The sequence below is a fragment of the Lithobates pipiens genome, unplaced genomic scaffold, assembly GCF_037356315.1.
Source record: "Lithobates pipiens isolate NorthernLeopardFrog02 unplaced genomic scaffold, aLitPip1_a1.2 Scaffold_19, whole genome shotgun sequence".
Taxonomy (NCBI): Eukaryota; Metazoa; Chordata; class Amphibia; order Anura; family Ranidae; genus Lithobates; species Lithobates pipiens.
Window position 1 is genome coordinate 87,303,787 of NW_027507764.1, and position 19,615 is coordinate 87,323,401.

Here is a 19,615-nt window from a genome sequence, read left to right on the forward strand (position 1 = left end):
ACAACCTCCAGCTGAATTTAGGAATAGTTTAAAAAAGGGATACAAAAAGTACAGATTTTTTTGTTTATGGTAAAAAACTGCTTTTGGTTTTATAAATCTGTATTTTGTTTTGTTGCGCACCTAAATACAAAACAGTTATATAATATTACACCGGGGAAAAGGAAACAGAACACATATAAATACGTTGGGAGAAAAAACACTACATAAGCCAGAAAATTAGACAAGCATTTGTGTGTCTGCATCCCAAAAATTAAACCTGCCTTGGGGTAATCAGAAGTCAAATGTTCATTTTCCAGAGTTGTTCCCAAACATAGAACAATTTTCAAAGTGAAACATTTCAGGAAATGGTTTGTCTACAGAGAGAGCCAAACTGCCAACAGTCAACTAAGATGACATTCTTCCCTTCGTTGCAGCCTCCTGATATAAAAATCAACCCTCGCTGCTGTTACAGCGGTTTGGACAAATGTGAATTTGTCATTTCCGTGTTATGCCAACACCGTGTCTGAAGTTCCGAAGCCATCAAACCATAATCCTGTATAATGTGTACTCAATCTAGAATAGTATTTCAGTGGGGCTTACCTTTACCAGTGAATGGAGACTTTTTTCACCAAACATATCCCAGAGGAAGGTCAGGTCTTCTTGGCTGTCCACATGTGGCTGCAGCTGGGCCGGTAGTGTAGCCAAGAGCTCATACAGACCTATAAAACGAAAATAAAACAGAAAATGTAATCTCATTAATTTCACCTAACAACTCCGTCCAATGGCTTGCCCAACATTTCTCGATAAAAAAAAAAAATTACTTTAAAAGTTTGAAATTGGACTCAATGTTAACAGAACAGAGAAATATATATATATTTTTAACAAAAAAGTACGTGTCTACTATTATCAATCTGAAAATTAAATTATTTACTTAATATATATATTTTTTAACAACATACTTTGTGACTTAATCGCTTTTCCATTTCCACCGAGGCAAGCCAATGACTCACCAAAACGGAACAATTTCCAAAAACGAAATCGGGTGGTCCGCGTAACTGTGACTACACTTTGAAATAAAACTTTTTTTTTTTAATTTATAGCTCAATTAAGATTTGTATTTTCAAACGCCCCATAAAAAATATATATATGTTCCATAGGATCATTCAAGAAATGAACAATACAGCAGGGAAACAGACGGCATGTATAAAAACACAACTAAAATGTAAAATATCATAGTTAATTTTTTTTAAACTTGAGGATTGCTGTTTTTCAATTTTTGCTAATATCATCTCATCGTACTGCAATAACTAGTAGGTAAAGCTGTACTTAAATAAGCTTGCAAAGCAAACAGTAGCACAGTGTTCTAGGAGTAGGGCACATAGGCAACAACCATCTATCATTTACACAAACTTTCAAGCTGCAGTCCAAGAATGTAGCCGCACTGACTGCATGAGTCTCTATGGGGAACTGACATGTCATGAGCCGCTATCAATTCATAGCACATGTTGAATTTTCCAGGGGGATTACTAGAGGTAAAGAGGACAAATTCACATTTTTTTCTGCTTGCTGTCTACAAAAACATGAGAAATCTCGGGGGGTCCCCACTACATGTTCCTGCTATTATTTTTAGTCTGGATCACTGTCGCTGTTCATCTAAAAGTCAACTTTTACAAGACACTGAAAAAAAAAAAGTCTGGGTAAAAAAAAAAAAAAAAAACTGTAAAAGGAGGTTCCAAATTTCGCATGCTAATCTAAATTCTGTATCAATGAGTTGTCATGGCCAAGCCTTCGTGACCTTCTAAGTGCCATTAAAAACGTAATCCTATGCTATAAAAACCCACTGTTCCTTATTTGTTTTTTCCATCAACTGGCATGGGGCATGAATGTCCTTTTGCTAATACATAAACACACGCTCTCCAGTTACACTTGTTTGCTGAGGTCAAAGAAGAGATCTTTATCGTAAGCAGCTTCTCAAAATCTTGTTCATAAGCTCAGAACATGATACAGTTAGTCCCTTGAATGTAGAGAAAAGTCTTTTCAACTCAAAGAAACTAATATATATTTATTATTGCCAAGTGGAAAATAAATGTGCATCGTTATTTGCCAAGCAGAGCTGTGGTGTTAGCGGTAACAGGAGCGCCCAAAGAACACATCCTGAAAACGGTGCTCTCAAGCCTGGTGATTTAACAGACACTGCATTCTGTAAGATCCCCTTCAATCCACCCTATAGGATATAGGTGTACGTGCAGACTTTCAGGACATATACGTTTCTGCAAACTTGGACTGAAATCTGAAGCAAACCTAGATTCCATTGTGAAGTTACGCAAAGGGTAGAAGGAAATATATAGACAGTATACAGTTACAAATTGCAGAACCAGTAACATCCAACTAGAATCACCGAAATGTTTAATATTTTTAGGGTACAAATTGGTTACTGTCCAACACCAAAATCCCTCCTTGAAGTCTATGAAATAACACGAATGCCGCATACACATGATAGGAATTCTCGTCGGAAAAAGCTCTCATGGTTTTCCCGATGGAATTCCGACGGAATTCTGCTCAAGCTGTCTTGCCTACACACGGTCACATCAAATTCCGATCGTTTAGAACGTGGTGACGTACAACACGTACGCCGGGACTAGAAAAAGGAAGTTCAATAGCCAGTAGGCAACAGCTTCCGTCTCATAGTTAAATCTGAGCATGCATGATTTTTGGCGTGTCAGAATTGCATACACACGATCAGAATTTCCGATAGACAGTTTTTCCGTCGGGAAAATTGAGAACATGCTATAAATTTTTGGCTGGTGGAAATTCAAACAGCTAAATTCTGATGGAGCATACACACGGTCGCATTTTCCGATGAAAGGCTCTCATCTGTCTTTTTCTGGCCAATTCTGATCGTGTGTATGCGGCATAAGCCAAAACTATTGAAAATTTGTCCTAAGTTTTTTGATTTGTTTGAATTACCCCAGAACATATGTATCATAAGGGTATGGTGCCATCAACCATTGTGAAATACTGGTATCTGCTCTTAAAGTGGTTGTAAAGTCAAAAGGTTTTTTATCTTAAAGCATTATGTATTAAGATAAAAACCCTCTAGTGTGGAGCAGCTGCTCCAGCACCCCTAATACTTCCCTGAGCACCATCTCTCTCCAGCGATGTCCACAAGTTCCTCGGCCGTCCAAGACTCTCCTCCTGATTGGCCAAGACACAGCAGCGGTGCTACTGGCTCTCACTGCTGTCAAAGTCAGTTAGCCAATCTGGAGAGAGGGGGTGGGCCCGAACCAGGGCTCCGTGTCTGAATGGACACAGAGGAGCTGTGTCTTGGCTCGGGTGCCCCCATAGCAAGCTGCTTTCTGTGGGGGAACTCGACAGGAGGGAGGGGCCAGGAGAGAAGAAGAGGGACCCGAGAAGAGGAAGATCTGGGCTGCTCTGTGCAAATCCACTACACAGGGCAGGTAAGTATAACATGTTTGTTATTTTTAGATTAAAAAAAGAGACTTTACAATCACTTTAAGGTGGACCTGTCACTTTCATTATCTTATCAATCAATTATGTGATACACGTAATGTTAAGTAACACAATTAAACTCTTTAATTTGTGCATCTAAAAAGGTACACACAGTTTTTTTTTTTCATGCATCCCAGCAAGCTGAACAAAAAAAAGGAGCTCACTGTTCAAAATATCTGATGTTAGTACAGCAATCTCCCCAATAAACTATTGTGTTCTGACAGGGGGACTGCCCCCACTGCCAGAACACACCCGTCATCGCTCTCAGCCAATGATCGAATGCCAATTAGCAGATGTTTTTTGGGAATACCCCTTTTGACAGGACTGTCAGACAGTCTGACAGAATGTCAGACGGTTTCTACTGAACTGGCCGATATTCGGCCTGTGTGTACAGGACTTAACACTACCCTCTTCCCAGATCGACAATGCTGTCATCCAAGGGTGGCTTTGTTGCTCCTCAATTAAGGGGAGCCACCCTAAGGCAGGAAGTGTGTTACTGGTCAGTTGATCAGATCACTAGATGATAATAAAGAGAAAAAAAGACCAAAAAAAAAACATGAAGCCCCAACATTTAAAGTGGTTTTAAAGGCAGAAGTTTTTTTTTTTTTTTAACCTTAAAAAAACCTACTGCATGCAGAGCCCCCCTCCCCCCCCCAAATACCGGAGCTTGATCTCAATCAAGCAATGTGCACGAGAGTCTAGACTCTCTCGTCTCTCTCCCTCTTCATTGGCTCAGACACAGCAGCGGCACAGCCAGTGACGAGGGAGTGGAGGTCAGGGCCAAGCCCTGTTCTGTGTGTCTTATGGACTGTTTTTTGTCTAATAGCGTTTTTAAAGGTAAACATTTTATTTATTACTTTTGAGCCTTGAAAATGCTAAAAGCACACCAAAAACTCAATTATCACTGTATGCAAGCTTGATATACCATGTGATATTCCCCTCATCAGCCAATTATGTTGTACAATACACAACTTGCATTACTTGACGTTGAAGTTAATAGGAATTTCACTCCCCCGTCAACCATTGAGAATTTAACCTGATGACCCCCACATTGAGCTTGAGACCCTAATGTCTGGCTGCTTGCATTTCTAGACGGGGTCTAACTAGAACTAGACGGAGTCTAACCTTTTCCAAGAGAACGTCAAAGGTGGCAATTGACATGCGTGTAAAATTAAAAAATTTCTCTGGGTAATTATGCAGCTGAACATACATATTAGAAAAGTATCCTGTGGATATGCGTTGAGCCATCAATGGATGTGTCCAGTAGCGACGAACTCTGGTCCTCTCACGCAATTTTCTATGTCTTTGGAGCCTCAGCAAAAGCAACATCAGGAGCATTTCCTCACACATGCTCATCATGGGATCCATATTAACAAACCCACCATAAAATAACAGCTAGATACAAGCACACTGCTTTCTCAGCTGCTACTCACGCGATTCTCTCACAGAATGGCCAAAATAGTTAATAAATACTTGTTTTTAGTGCATTCTAATCATTTGGGAGGGTCTCCTGAGGTTATATTTAGTAAAGGCTCCTAAACACAAACATGGCTAAAAGCCGGTTGTAGACACTGCTAAACACACTTTTTAAACGTGGATTACTAGCTGTGATGTTCCAGGATTCAGGAGAGGTTGAGAAACGTCTCGTGTACATGAAGCCTAACTTTATCAAATATGAAGAGGCAAAGTGACAGTTTCTGTTCCAGGACCCACTTATACCTCTCCAGCGATATCCCCCAAACCTTCCCATGTATCAGCGGGTGCAAAACACCTTGTTCTTCAGAAAAATAACGGGACATCCACCTAATGACAAGGAAAGCAACCTAACTGATTTCTTTATGCTTCAACACTGGGTACTTTGCTGGTGGCTGCAATGGAGCAAATAGAGACACAGGCATGCTGGAGAGGTGATTAAAGAGGAAGTAAACCCTGATGAGTTTACCGTACTTCCTCTTTTTTTTCCCTGCAAAGGTAAAGCATAATGGACTACTATGCATCGCATAGTAGCCCATTATGTGTCACTTACCTGACACAGGAGCCAGCGAAGTCGCGCTGTCCCCTGTAGTCCGCCGCATCCATCTTGCTGGTGGCGTCTCGCAGCTCCGCCGCTGTCATTCGGCGAAGCCGCGATGACGTCACTCCCGCGCATGCGCACGGGAGTCAACAAATGCGGCAAATTTTTGGAACTGCCGCGTTCAGTGCGCCTGCGTGCCGCTGTCTACGGCGCATGCGCCGTAGACAGCGGTGCCCGTTTTCGGGCAAATATCTCCTAAACCATATAGGTTTAGGAGATATTGCTTGGACCTACAGGTAAGCCTTAATCTAGGCTTACCTGTAGGTCAAAGTGGTTTGTAAGGGTTTACAACCACTTTAAAAAGTGGTTGGTTGGGGCACCTTTACATGACACTGTCATTTTGCCCTCAAAAGGCAGGCGAGTGCCCCCTTTAATAAAAACAGAGAGCAGATAAATGGTCATTACTGTCTCGGCCTCCAAAGTTGTCATCCTGTTGGGTCACTTACTTTGAACAAGCAAGAATAGAAATTCAATTTGTCAGACTACATTGGTTGCATGCTTGTTCACAGTTACCAAAACATTAGGCAGTAAAGCAGGCAAGAAGATCCTAAACCAGTGAAAGCAAATAAATGAATGTCCACTTCCATATTGATATTCTCATAGGCTCCTTTGAAGTGGAAACCAAGGAACTTCAATGTCAAAATCAGTTTCAGTTTGAAAAAAGTTTCAATTAGAAATAGTCTGAAAATGCCATTTTCAACATTTTGCCAATAAAAGCTATCGATAACGGCGCCAAAAATGAGTGATTTTGCCACAATTTTACTGTGCTTATGGTGTGTTTTTTATAGGTCATGCGACTCAAAAACTGCAGCAAAAATGTAACAGGGGCGTTAGTGATGCGTTCTTGCTGCATTTTCAGCGTATTTCAACACGGAGGTGTGTTTTTGATGTGGGTTTTTAACTAAGCAAAAATGCAGCAAGCAAGATTTTTAACACAACGGACCAGTGCGAAGACATTAGAATTTAAAGGGATGCATTTTTCTTGCGCTAAAGGTGACGATAATGGCCAATAATATATTCATTTAAATTCATGATATTAATTAAAAAGTCAAATATAATACAATTTTATATATATATATATATATATAATTTCCAGTTTTGCCACCAAATTTTATTTTCGGTACACCTCTACAAAAAATTAAATTTAACATGGTAAAAAAACAGACTTACAGGTGGCCATAAAATACCTGCGATTACAACTGGGCTGTCAACTTCTGTTCCTATTTACTGATATCACATGAAAGTGAATCTGCAGCAGACAATATAAATATTTATTTCGTCCGCAATGCCCAATGTTTAGAAAGTGCACAGTCTATGAGTTTTGTGAATAGCTCAAAATGATCCGTTCTTTTCTAGCATCTGTTTAGAATCAATCCGACATGGTACGGCGGATTCCGAAACTCCTCAATGCAAATGACTTGGAATCATTGTCTCCTACTATCCGTTTTGCTGGGCATGACATGCAATTATACTCGACCTGTCAATCACCTTTAATGCGATGAGGAACATCTGGAATTGAGACATTTTTGTTATTACCGAGTCAGCGTTTCGGATTTAATGGATGTCTGAATGTGTCTATTTACCTATAGATGCTCGGAGTGATTGATGCATGGATGTGCAGCATGCACAATTACACAGCAATGCAGACAAACCTTAGACACGAGGAGCATGGGTTATTCCAGGCACTGCCGCAGTAGTTAAAAGGGACTGTAAAACTAGATAGGGCTATATATAAACTATTGCTGTACAGACAATAATTATAGCATTGTATGGTGGGGCTATTAATAACCCATTACTGTACAGACAATTACAACATTGTATAGTCCTCTGTTCTACAGACGTAACATCGATTGATTAAAGGACTATAAAATACGTTGAACAGAAAATTAACCAAAGAAAAAAAATGTATGTATTGTATTTAACTGCTGCAGGTTTTACTCAATTATGGGCAAAATTTATTTGTATATACATGCACTGTAGAGTTTTTTTTATTTTTTTTACAACCGCCACATAGCAAATGGATACGAGGGAGTGAAATCTGACATAATTAGCAGACCTTGCCTTATAGCACCCATTCACTTTTGTGCACTGCAGTAAAGTGTGTCAAAAATGCACACGCATGGTGCCATAAGACATCTGCTCTATGTGCAGAGCCATATATTGGGAATGGCACCCCAACGCACTGTACAGTAGAATGCAACACACAATGCACCGCATGCATGCTGTGAGTTGTGGTGCGCTGAGTTTTGAAAACTCAGAGTCATGCACCATCGTGGTGGTTTAACGCAACATCTAAAACTTCCCCAAATATCGCTTGAGTGTAGCTTCCATTTTAAAGAGACACCAAGATATATATATATATTTTTTTTAAATCAATGGGATAACATGTGTCTCTGTTTTCTTTTATTATTATTTTAAAATTTGTCCTGTTGATTTGAGGCTTCTCGCTCCCGATACTCCACTGATGCACCTCACCAATACTAGTAAAAAGTGAGCAGCACCAGTATTTCTGGTCACATGTTCCACTCTATGGATACTACAGTTTTGATGGAGCTGAAGATGTCTGCAGTTTATGTCAGGAGTGAGCAGGAAAAGGGTGGCTACAATCCCATACACAAAGGAAATAGAAAATTTGCTGTGCTGTAAAATGACCATAAAACTTCAAATAGTGATAAGAAATGTGAACACCAAACTAAATTACATTCAAAGTCCCATAAATAATAATGAATGACAGGATCTATTATTGGAATTCAAGATAATGAAAAAATCCAGTGCTCAATATAACTTGCGCTAAATATTGATGTGGATGTCAAACAAAAAAAGCGAATCCCCCATGTGCGCCACCACCATGTACGAAAAATGGCTGCTTACCAGAGAGAATGGACTCTAAGTTATAAGAGTTATGAAGGTAGTATGGAAAGACGTCCCTTAAGGTGGTAGTCCTTAAATCCTTTTTTTCTCTTTAGGTGGAAACGCTCTCGTAGGAGATAATGGGTAATCACAGAAGCTTTACAGCAGTGCAGCAGGCACCACTCTCCGATTTAGCAAGGATAACTAAGCTACAAATTTGTGGCAGTGTTGAATTATTACTTCCCCGCCATCTCCTATGAGGGTGTTTTTATCTAAAAGGGAAGAAAGGAGTTAGGGACTACCACCTTAAGGGATATCTTTCCATACTACGCTTAGAGTCCATTCTCTCTGGTAGGCAGCAATTTTTTGTAGATGGTGGAGACGCACCTGGGGGATTCATTTTTTAATTTGACATCCACATTTAAAGCGCAAGTTAGACTTATATTGAACACTGGATTTTTTTCACCATCTTGATTTCCAATAAGAGGTTCTGTCATTTGACTGTTATTATTTATGGAACTTTGCATATAATTTAGTTAAGTGTTAACATTTCTTATCACTATTTGAAGTTTTATCGTCAATTTACAGGGCGGTAAATTTTCTATTATGTTTGTCACTTACATTCACATCCGATTGTTTTTGACGACAGCACCTCGCTTGGATCTACCAGCGCAATAGCACTTGTAATTTTATTCATACACAAAAGGGCATGAAGAACGAATGTAGACACCATAGAAAAGAAGGTCTAATGTCCCGTACACACAACCGTACTTTCCGTTGGGCAATCCGATCGTGTGTGGGCTAATCCGATCATTTTTCATTTAAAAAGTCTGACGGACCTAGAAATAGCACGTTTCAAATCTGTCCGACGGACTCAATTCCTATCAGGAAAACGGTTCACCTGTATGCTGGTCCGACGGATCAAATACGACGCAAGGGAAGCTATTGGCTATTAAACTTCCTTTTTTAGTGCAGTCTTACGTCATCGCGTTAGTGTGTGGGCAAAAGTCAGTTCGTTCGGAAATCCTTCAGAACTCCGCCAAAAGTCAGTCGGGAAGACTGTCATGTGTACACGGCATGAGAATAGCAGAAAAAAGCTTGCATTTGAGAGAGTAAATAAAGGAAGAGAGAGATAGAAAGTACATTCTACTTACATTTTTAAGTATTGCAGTTATTTTATTTTAGGAAAAAAATGTGGGTTTACGGTCACTTTAACCTCTTTTATGACTGCTTAACACCTATGTGCAGTGGCAAAAAAAGTGGGCTTGAATGCTCACATGCCGTCCATATGAGTTGCTGGGTGGCCAACCTTCCTGTGCTGAGATTGCGCTCACTGCAAGCTTAGAGCACAGAGACTGAGCTGTGATAGTAAGCTCTTGGACCCTGCTAAAGATCGGTAGCTGGTAGTCCTGCAATGTGACTACTGTGACAACCAACCACAATGGTCACGTGATCCAGAGACCCCCCCCCTCCAAGCATTTAGTATGCCAGGGTGGGTGGGAAAGGGTTGTGGAGGATTTTTCAGCAACATGTAAAATGAATTGTTGAGCTGCAAAGGAAACGTGCCAAATGCCCTTATGTCACCATCTTACTACGTATTGTGGCACAATCACAAAACTAGCTTAACAGAATCACAAATACACTTATCAGTAAAAAAAAAAAAAAAGAATTAAACACACATTGCCTAAAAAATGTTCCAGAAACCATAAAAGCCATAAAAGCTCTGTCTACCTTCCAAGTGGACACCTATATTGTAGAGTGCACTTCAGGTGCAGTAAATGTTTATTAATATGTCTACTAAACTGAGGAGTACAAGGAGCTGGAAGAACATTCCCCGTGGTTATATACACAGTAGTAATAGAAAGAGAATCTATAATCCAACCGGCCAGCACTGGTGTTCCTGTTAATAAACTATGCTCAGTTAAATTACAGACATTTTTAATTGAAGGGGAAATAAAATATCACTCACAAGCTTTCCAACACATATTACATTAAATTTCCCCCCAAAATGTTACCTTACATTCCAGTGTTTTATGTCATTGGAAAGCTTTCCGGATTTTTTTTTTTTCTTCTCTTTCCCTTTTACGATGTATATTTTTTGGCCCGTTCTAGACTAGGTCTGGTGGGCTGTAAAACTTGAAAATATGCAGGATTTTTTTTTCCTTTTTTTTTTCAGTAAAGAAGAATATAAAGACAACCGTCAGCATTTTCAAGAAAAATAATAAAAGCAAGGGTAAATAACAAAAGGATGCTGTAAGGCATTTGATTGTTTTGTAGGCGTGGTCTGTTTAGATTATGAAGCTGGCTGGAATATATTGGCTAAGCACTCCCTCCTAATACACATAAGAATCAAATAAAGGGCAGGCTGTGTACTGCACTTAAACTGACCCATGTTCAGAGACAAACCTAGGTGAAAATACATTTTTGCAACTTTTTCAGTTGCACCCCTGGATATTAAAAAAAAAAAAAAAAAAAAAAGCTGAAGCCAACAGTTACTGTATTCCAATATTTCAATAGCCTCAATTCACAAATATTTAAAAGAAGAATAGTAAGTACCTTTATCTTAGCCACATTACTAATTTGAAAATCGAATTGGACGCAGTTCAAAACAACTGTCACTTTGTTTAAAAAAAATAAGTATATTTTTCCTGATGCATCAACTTCATATATGAAGCCTGCAGTGTTTTGTTACTGCATTACTGGCATGTCAAAATCTGTTCTCCTAATACTTTTTACCGATTTACAAATAGTTAAGATGGACTTTCTACCCTTACTTTTTTTTTGTACACCCGTTCAGTTGTAATACTTTACTTTTCATTTAGAGAATCTGGTTTCATCATTGTGCCCGTGGGTCCCTCAGACTCGATGTCCGCCGGTGACCCACGATCGCAGTGTACAGAGGCAGAATAGGGGAACTGCATGTAAACAAGGCAATTCTCCGTTCTGTCTAGTGACATGCCAGAGATCTTCTGTCATCGGGAACAGCGATCTCTGTCATGTCCTAGGTAGCCCACCTCCCCTACAGTTAGAACACACCCAGAGAACACAGGTAATCCCTTGATTACCCCCTAGTGTTAACCCCTTCCCTGCCAGCGACATTTATACAGTAATCCGTGGCTATTTTTAGCTCTGATCGCTGTATAAATGTCACTGGGTCCCAAAAAAAGTGTCCAATCTGTCCACTGCAATGTTGCAGTCCCGCTATAAAATTGCAGATCGCCATTACTAGTAGAAAAAAAATGTATAATAAAACTGCCATAAATCTATTCCCTATTTTGTAGACGCTATAACTTTTGCATAAACAAATTAATATACAGTTATTGTGAATTTTTTTCCCAAAAATATGTAGAAGAATACATATTGGCCTTAACTGATGAAGAAATTCGTTTTTTTTTATTTTAGGATATTTATTATAGCAAAAAATACTGTTTTTTTTTGTTTTTTAAATTGTCGATCATTTTATTATTAATACTGCAAAACATAAAAACCGCAGAGGTGATCAAAAACCACAAAAAGAAAGCTCTATTTGTGGGGGAAAAAAAAGATCAATTTTGTGTGGGTACAACATTGCATGACTGCACAATTGTCAGTTAAAGCAATGCAGTGCCGTATCGCAAAAAAGATCTGGTCATTAAGGGGGTAAATTCTTCCGGGGCTGAAGTGGTTAAATGAGTTCACCTTGTCAGAAAAAATAAGGGCACTTTTTTTGCAGGCAAAAAAAATGTGCATTTATTATTTTTTGTTGCAGGGGCCTGTATGATGCCTGCTGATGCCATACAGTTTTTCTACAGACCCGTCGGTGTATCTACTTCCTCATATCTCCTACGAGGAAGCCGATACAGGAAAAATGAATGAACTACCACAGCGCTTAAAGTACTGTGGTAGTTCACTGAAAACTACAAGCCGACAGCTGCAAAGGCTGCAGAGCTTTGTAATTTTCCATTCACAGAGCATTGTGAATGAGTTATGCGGTCAGGTGGGCGGAGCCCCAAACAGCCACTTTAAAAAAAAAAATTGACAGCTAGCAGGGGGAGAAGATCCCCCCCGCTAGCTGGAACAGCAGGGGAGCGGGAGGTGCAGGGGTCAGTGCATTCATAACACGCTACACCCCAAACATGTTATGAAAAGTGAACTTATCCTTTAAAATTTGACAAAAAAAAAAAAAACTGGAAGTTGATCAGTTTCTATGTAGAGCTGCACAAGATTTAGCACCCTCCAGCTTTAGTAAATCAGAAGAAAGCCTTATTAATCTGGAAAAAACAATGTATTACTTCCTTATTTCAAGTAAGGACACAAAAAACAGGCCCATAGCAGAAACTTAGAAAATGCTCTAATCCATAAAGAGTATACAGGGATGAGAGTCCAACTCATTATGGACCAAAATGCCGTGCTATCATTTTTATGAACAGTCAGTACAAAATACTGCAAAAACCGAAAACAGAACATGCGCGTGGTATATTCAGCAGATCTGTATCTTTAGTAAATTGAAAACATCAATTTCGATCATAAAAATGCCAGATTTCATTGGCTGCTTTATAAAAAGCTCCTTGATGAGCCTATGGAATATAAAAATGTTTAAAGCAACAGAGTGATTACAGCTGTCATTTTTCTCTGACAGATGGCAAAATAAAAGAAAGAATACGTGTTGTTAAAGCCACCACAGAAAATAATTTATGACATTTTTTATTTTTTTTTTAATGTAAAGGAATTTAAATTCCAGGAATTCGTTCGGCGAGGTGCATGACAGCTTTATGCCGCGTACACACGATCGAAATTCTCGTTGGAAAAAGCGATGGTTTTCCCGATGGAATTCCGACGGATTTCGGCTCAAGCTGTCTTGCCTACACACGGTCACATCAAATTCCGATCATTTATAACACGGTGACGTACAACGCGTACGACGTGACTAGAAAAAGGAAGTTCAATAGTCAGTAGCCAATAGCTTCTGTCTCATAGTTGAATCTGAGCATGCATGATTTTTGGCGTGTCGGAATTGCATACATACAATCGGAATTACCGATAGAAAGTTTTTACGTCGGGAAAATTGAGAACATGCTATCAATTTTTGGCTGGCGGAAATTTGGACAGTTAAATTCCGATGGAGCATACACGCGGTCACATTTTCCGATAAAAAGCTCTCATCTGTCTTTTTCTGGCCGGAATTCTGATTGTGTGTACGTCGCATTATAGTACTCCCAGAAGAACCCAACGCTAATCCTTCTGAGCTCTGCATCTTCAACAGGAGAGTTGCTGCAGCTGCTATGCCCGCCTCTCCCCTCCACCTGCCCATTCACAGAAGCCTTGGTATTATGGGAACACATTCAGAAAATACAAAGGCTTCTCTCACCAATTGTATGCGCAGAGCCTTAGAATGTGATCGGACCAAATGGTGATTCACACACAGGAGCACTTGGGTCTCTTAAACGCTGTCTTACAAGAGTATATATGCGAGTTTACATTTTAGTTATTAATAAATTTGCTCTATACAGGTTTTACACTATGGAGCTGGCTTTCTTTTTTCATGCTACTTTGATTATGGTGTGAGATCTTGTCTGCTAGTAGTGCTGTGGAGTCAGGAGGCATTCTTGCTGATTTATCTTGCTGGTGGAGCCATTAACCCCTATGTCGCGTACACACAATCGGAATTATGGTCGGAAAAAGCTTTGATGGTTTTCCAGACGGAATTCCACTCAAGCTGTCTTGCCTAGACACGGTCACACCAAATTCTGACCGTCAAGAATGTGGTGACATACAACACTACGACGAGCCAAGAAAAAAAATCAAGTTCATGCTTCTGAGCATGCGTCGAATTGTTTACGAGCATGCGTAGGAATTTTGCGTGTCGGAATTGCTACAGACAATCAGAATTTCTGATAGAAATTTTCCGTCGGGAAAAATTGAGACTATGCTCTCAAATATTTGCTGGTGGGAATTCAGCCAGCTAAATTCCGATGGAGCCTACACACGGTCGTTTTTTCCGATGAAAAGCTCTCATCGGTCTTTTGCTGCCCAAAATTTTGGTCGTGTGTACGTGGCATTAAAGGTGCAACATCCTTGTATGACCATTATAATCTTTGGTCATACATATCTAGTAAGCAGCTTGATCACAGTGGTGTGGGGAGCACATTTTGTTTTTTTGAAGCACCTTGGAACATTTAAGAATATTGGCATTTTGTTTATTGTAATTTTTTCTATATTTACTTGGACTCATTGTCACTTTTTGTTTATTATATAGAATTTATGTATGTATTTACAGTATATTGTGTCACTGTTTTTGTGATTAGCACGGCATAAGGTTTTTGCTGTTCGTTTATCACAAACGTGTGCCAGCTGCTTCTGAGTTTAAGACTCTGAGTGCAGCAATTGCATTTGTTTATATTTTGCCATTTGTAACACCCTACATAGCAAGTCTAAGACCGGGAAAGCAACCAGGGACCTGCAAAAGCAATGGGAAGCAAACTAGGAAAACAGAGGAGAAGCAACCTGGGACCTAGGAAAGCAAGGGGCAGAAACCTGGGACCTGGAAAAGCAAAGGGAGGCAACCTGGGAAAGGGGCAGCGACCTGGGGATGCAAGGGGCAGCGACCTGGGGATGCAAGGGGCAGCGACCTGGGGATGCAAGGGGCAGCGACCTGGGAATGCAAGGGGCAGCGACCTGGGAATGCAAGGGGCAGCGACCTGGGAATGCAAGGGGCAGCGACCTGGGAATGCAAGGGGCAGCGACCTGGGAATGCAAGGGGCAGCGACCTGGGAATGCAAGGGGCAGCGACCTGCGAATGCAAGGGGCAGCGACCTGGGAAAGCAAGGGGCAGCGACCTGGGAAAGCAAGGGGCAGCGACCTGGGAAAGCAAGGGGCAGCGACCTGGGAAAGCAAGGGGCAGCGACCTGGGAAAGCAAGGGGCAGCGACCTGGGAAAGCAAGGGGCAGCGACCTGGGAAAGCAAGGGGCAGCGACCTGGGAAAGCAAGGGGCAGCGACCTGGGAAAGCAAGGGGCAGCGACCTGGGAAAGCAAGGGGCAGTGACCTGGGACGTGGAAAAGCAAGGGGAAGCAACCTGGGACGTGGAAAAGCAAGGGGAAGCAACCTGGGACCTAGGAAAGCAAAGGGCAGAAACCTGGGACCTGAAAAAGCAAAGGGTAGCAACCTGGGAATGCAAGAGGCAGCAACCTGGGAAAGCAAGGGGCAGCAAGCTGGGACAAGAAGGGGCAGCAAGCTGGGACAGGAAGGGGCAGCAAGCTGGGACAGGAAGGGGCAGCAAGCTGGGACAGGAAGGGGCAGCAAGCTGGGACAGGAAGGGGCAGCAAGCTGGGACAGGAAGGGGCAGCAAGCTGGGACAGGAAGGGGCAGCAAGGTGGGACCTGAAAAAGAAACAGGAAGCAAATTGGGACCTAGAAAAGCCACGGAAAGCAAGAGCAAGAAATCTGGGACAGCAATGGAAAGCAACCAGGGAAAGCAAGAGGTACAATCTGGAACCTGGAAAAGGAACGGGAAGCAACCTGAGACCTGGGAAAGCAAAGTCTGGTTTTACTGTATTGCATAGTGCTTGTACTTCTGTTGCTGAGTGTTTTATGACAGAAAAGTTATACACATACTGTATCTGTGTTCTGATACTCCCCTTATTATCCAACCAGCAATATGGGAACGGGGCATAGCCAAAGCTGTACTTCCTAACCGAAGTAAGAAAAAAATCGGACTCCTCTAACGATGCTTTGTGGCAGGGGTGCCTGAATTACAAGACTTAAAGAAAATTACAAATATACTGGCATGCAAAGCTGGTCACATATGTGTATTTTAACTATATATATGTTTCACTAGGGTCCAGCTTAAATTAAATAAAAATACTTATTAGGAAAATTATTTGCAGCCTTCAGGTGATACACGCCACATGCGTAAGTTACTAAATGAACGTCATAATTCAGCCAGTCTCTGATTTGCTGTGATGTAAAGCCAATGATTGCCTTCACTACCACAACAGGAAAGTCCAATGGAGTGAAACATTTCACCCCAGGAGCTGCTCAATTTTCCAGGGATTAGTTTTACAGTACCGTGAGGAGCTAATTAATTTAAACGTAATGCGATGCTATAGCCCTGTGGGGATGTGTTAAAGTGATCAGACCATGAAATAAGGTAAATGTCATCACATAACATGCCATAATGTGATCTTTCACAGAAATCTGAAAAAGACTTCAGGCCCTTTACACTCAGGACACCCATTTTTCTAAAGTCTGGGGAGTTCAGAGCCATGTCACACTACCAATATTTTACAGGATTGCACTCACCTGCTCCTGCCACATGGCTCCTTCGCTGGCTGAACAAGCAAGGTATTGATCCATGGTTGTTCCCTTTTTATTTCATTTTAAAGGCTACAAATTTCTATGCTGAATGCAACAGTATAAAATATGGAAGAACAACCACGTAAAAGAAATGTGAAAGTCACCTCAAAAATTCATTGAAAGTTGTCAGAATTGCCCATTTCGATGAGCCCTTGCTATATGGGACTCTACCAAATACTTTAGCAAATTTCTTCTGCCACATTTACCTCTCTAACCCCTCCTTGGTAACTCAATGTTTACTCCGGGACTGGAGTGCCCCGGAGCCTTCCATTGGTGGCACCACCATAAATTACACACATTCTTTTCTCAATGGCCGTACCATTTATACTTGGGCAGAAATTAGGGAAAACTATCAGGCCCCATCTTCCGAATTACTTTGATTCTTATAAATAAAACATTGGCTCTCCACCATATTCACTAACAAAGACCTTATGAGTCAGCTATCGTTATTTGAACATATTTGCCACCATGCACCTCTGTCCCGTAAATTAATTTCTATTCTTTACTCTCATCATGAATTCTTCCACCCACCACACCGATCACGCTTACGTTTCCAAGTGGGAGACAGACCTCCAGTGCACCAGAGATAGAGCAGATTGGTTGCAAATCTGGGCCACAATAGCCTCTTTCTCTATTAATGTGAATACTATCGAATCTGTGTTCAAAACACTTATCACGCGTAGCCCACTTTCAGCCTTCCCATAATGGACTGTGCTTTCATGGCTGCCCAATGCCAGGTGACTTTTTACATTCCTAGTGGACATGTCCCATGCTCACACGGTTTTGGACCAGGGTTCTGAAGCTCATTCATTCTTTGTTCGATCGTCCTCTCCCCAGAGATCCCTTCTATGTATTATTACACCTTAACCCCCCCCCCCCCCCCCAATTTTACTAAAGCCCAAGTCAAAAATTCTAATTGGTGACCTATATTTTGTTAGAAATTCTCTCTCTGTGGATACAATATTCCTATCCGTCATTGTCCATGGAGAACTAAAACTCATAGCAATCCATTGGGGTGCTGGCTTTTGGCATCCCCGAAGCTCACTCCCCTTCCCCTTATCCTACCTCTCTCCCTCATTCTCCTACTGTGGACATCCTTCCTTTCTCTTTCTTATTTCCTTGTTGCAGATTTTTTTTCTTCATTCAGACTTGATGTCTGGACATGTTTACGGCTCCTGGTTTCTTGTCTAGGCCAAAATAATCCTGATGATTAAGCTCCAAGGGGTGGAGTGAAACACGGAGGCATGGCCTGGTTGGAGTCCAGGATGGGGCTGTCATTCATCTCACTTCATGCACATGGGTCTGCTTCATGATTTCTGGCTTATGGATCTTTTCCTTTGACATAGGCCAAAATGTCATACAACCCAGGAGTTTTCATGGGTATTTTTCTTTCACCTGGAGGAGAGAAGGAGGGGCTTGCTCAGCTAAGCACACCCTCCTGCCTGCATGCCTGAGCTAAGTGCAGGTGGATTCCAGGAAGTAAATGCTACACAAATCATCTGCCCTTATTCAAGATGGCCTTGGCTAGAAATGCTAGGGGAGGTGTCTTTCAAAGTGATTTCTCCTCAAAATAAAACAATAAAGCATGGAGACATGAACGGATGGGGGAGATTGCTTTCAATATTAATAATTTAATAGCATTTTCAGTTTGTGGTTCTCAGATACAGCTCTGCTTTAATCTAGAATGCCTCTAAATGTATTGGATATATACTATAATGTCAAAAGTATTGGGACACCTGCCTTTACACGTATATGAACTTTAACGGCACCCCAGTCTTAATCCATAGGGTTCAATATTGAGTTGGCCCACCCTTTGCAGCTATAACAGCTTCAACTCTTCTCGGAAGGCTGTCCACAAGGTTTAGGAGTGTGTCTATGGGGATGTTAGACCATTCTTCCAGAAGCAAATTTGTGAGGTCAGGTATTGATGTGGACGAGGAGGCCTGGCTTGCAGTCTCCACTCTAAATCATCCCAAAGGTGTTCTATTGGGTTGTTGTCAGGACTCTGTTCAGGCCAATCAAGTTCTTCCACCACAAACTTGCTCTTCCACGTTTTTATGGACCTTGTTTTGTGCACTGGTCCAAACCATTTATGGAGGGTGGATTATGGTGTGGGGTTGTTTTTCAGGGGTTGGGATTGATCCCTCAGTTTCAGTTAAAGAGGAAGTAAACCCTAATGGGGTTACTTCCTCTTTGTCTCCCTGCAAGGGTAAAGCATAATGGGCTACTATGCATCGCATAGTAGCCCATTATGCGTCACTTACCTGACACAGGAGCCAGCAATATCGCTGCTGTCCCCTGTAGTCCGGAGCATCCATCTTCTTCCCATGCGCGCTTGTGCATGGGAGCCGCCTCTAACGGCATACCGCCGTTAGCAGCGGCATGTTGCTAACGGCGATAGTGAGCCTGCATGCAGCGGTCTACGGCGCATGCGCCGTAGACAGCTGTGACTGTCTTTTAGTAAATATCTCTTAAATCGTGTAGGTTTAGGAGATATTTCTTGGACCTGCAGGTAAGCCTTAATCTAGGCTTACCTGTAGGTCAAAGTGGTTTGTAAGGGTTTACAACCACTTTAAGGGAACTCTTAAGGCTTCAGCATACCAAGACATTTTGGACAATTTCATACTCCCAACTTTGTGGGAGCAGTTTGGGGATGGCCCCTTCCTGTTCCAACATGACTGCACACCAGTGTACAAAGCAAGGTCCATAAAGACATGAATGAGTTTGGGGTGGAGGAAACTGACTGGCTTGCACAGAGTCCTGACCTCAACCCGACAGAACACCTTTGGGATAAATTTGAGCGGAGACTGCGTGCGAACCAGGCCTTCTAGTCCAACATCAGTGCCTGACCTCCCAAATGTGCTTCTGGAA

The 19,615-nt window shown here is 41.4% G+C and overlaps 1 protein-coding gene across 3 annotated transcripts in view; it reads right to left on the reverse strand.

Annotated features, from left to right (window-relative positions):
* Positions 1 to 19,615, reverse strand: part of MPP7 (MAGUK p55 scaffold protein 7) — a 682,552-nt gene that overhangs the window by 357,199 nt on the left and 305,738 nt on the right. For all 3 annotated transcript variants that reach the window (XM_077491041.1, XM_077491039.1, XM_077491040.1), the window contains one exon: positions 580 to 698. In XM_077491041.1, the coding sequence (XP_077347167.1) occupies positions 580 to 698 (119 nt within the window). The remainder of the gene's footprint in view (positions 1 to 579; positions 699 to 19,615) is intronic.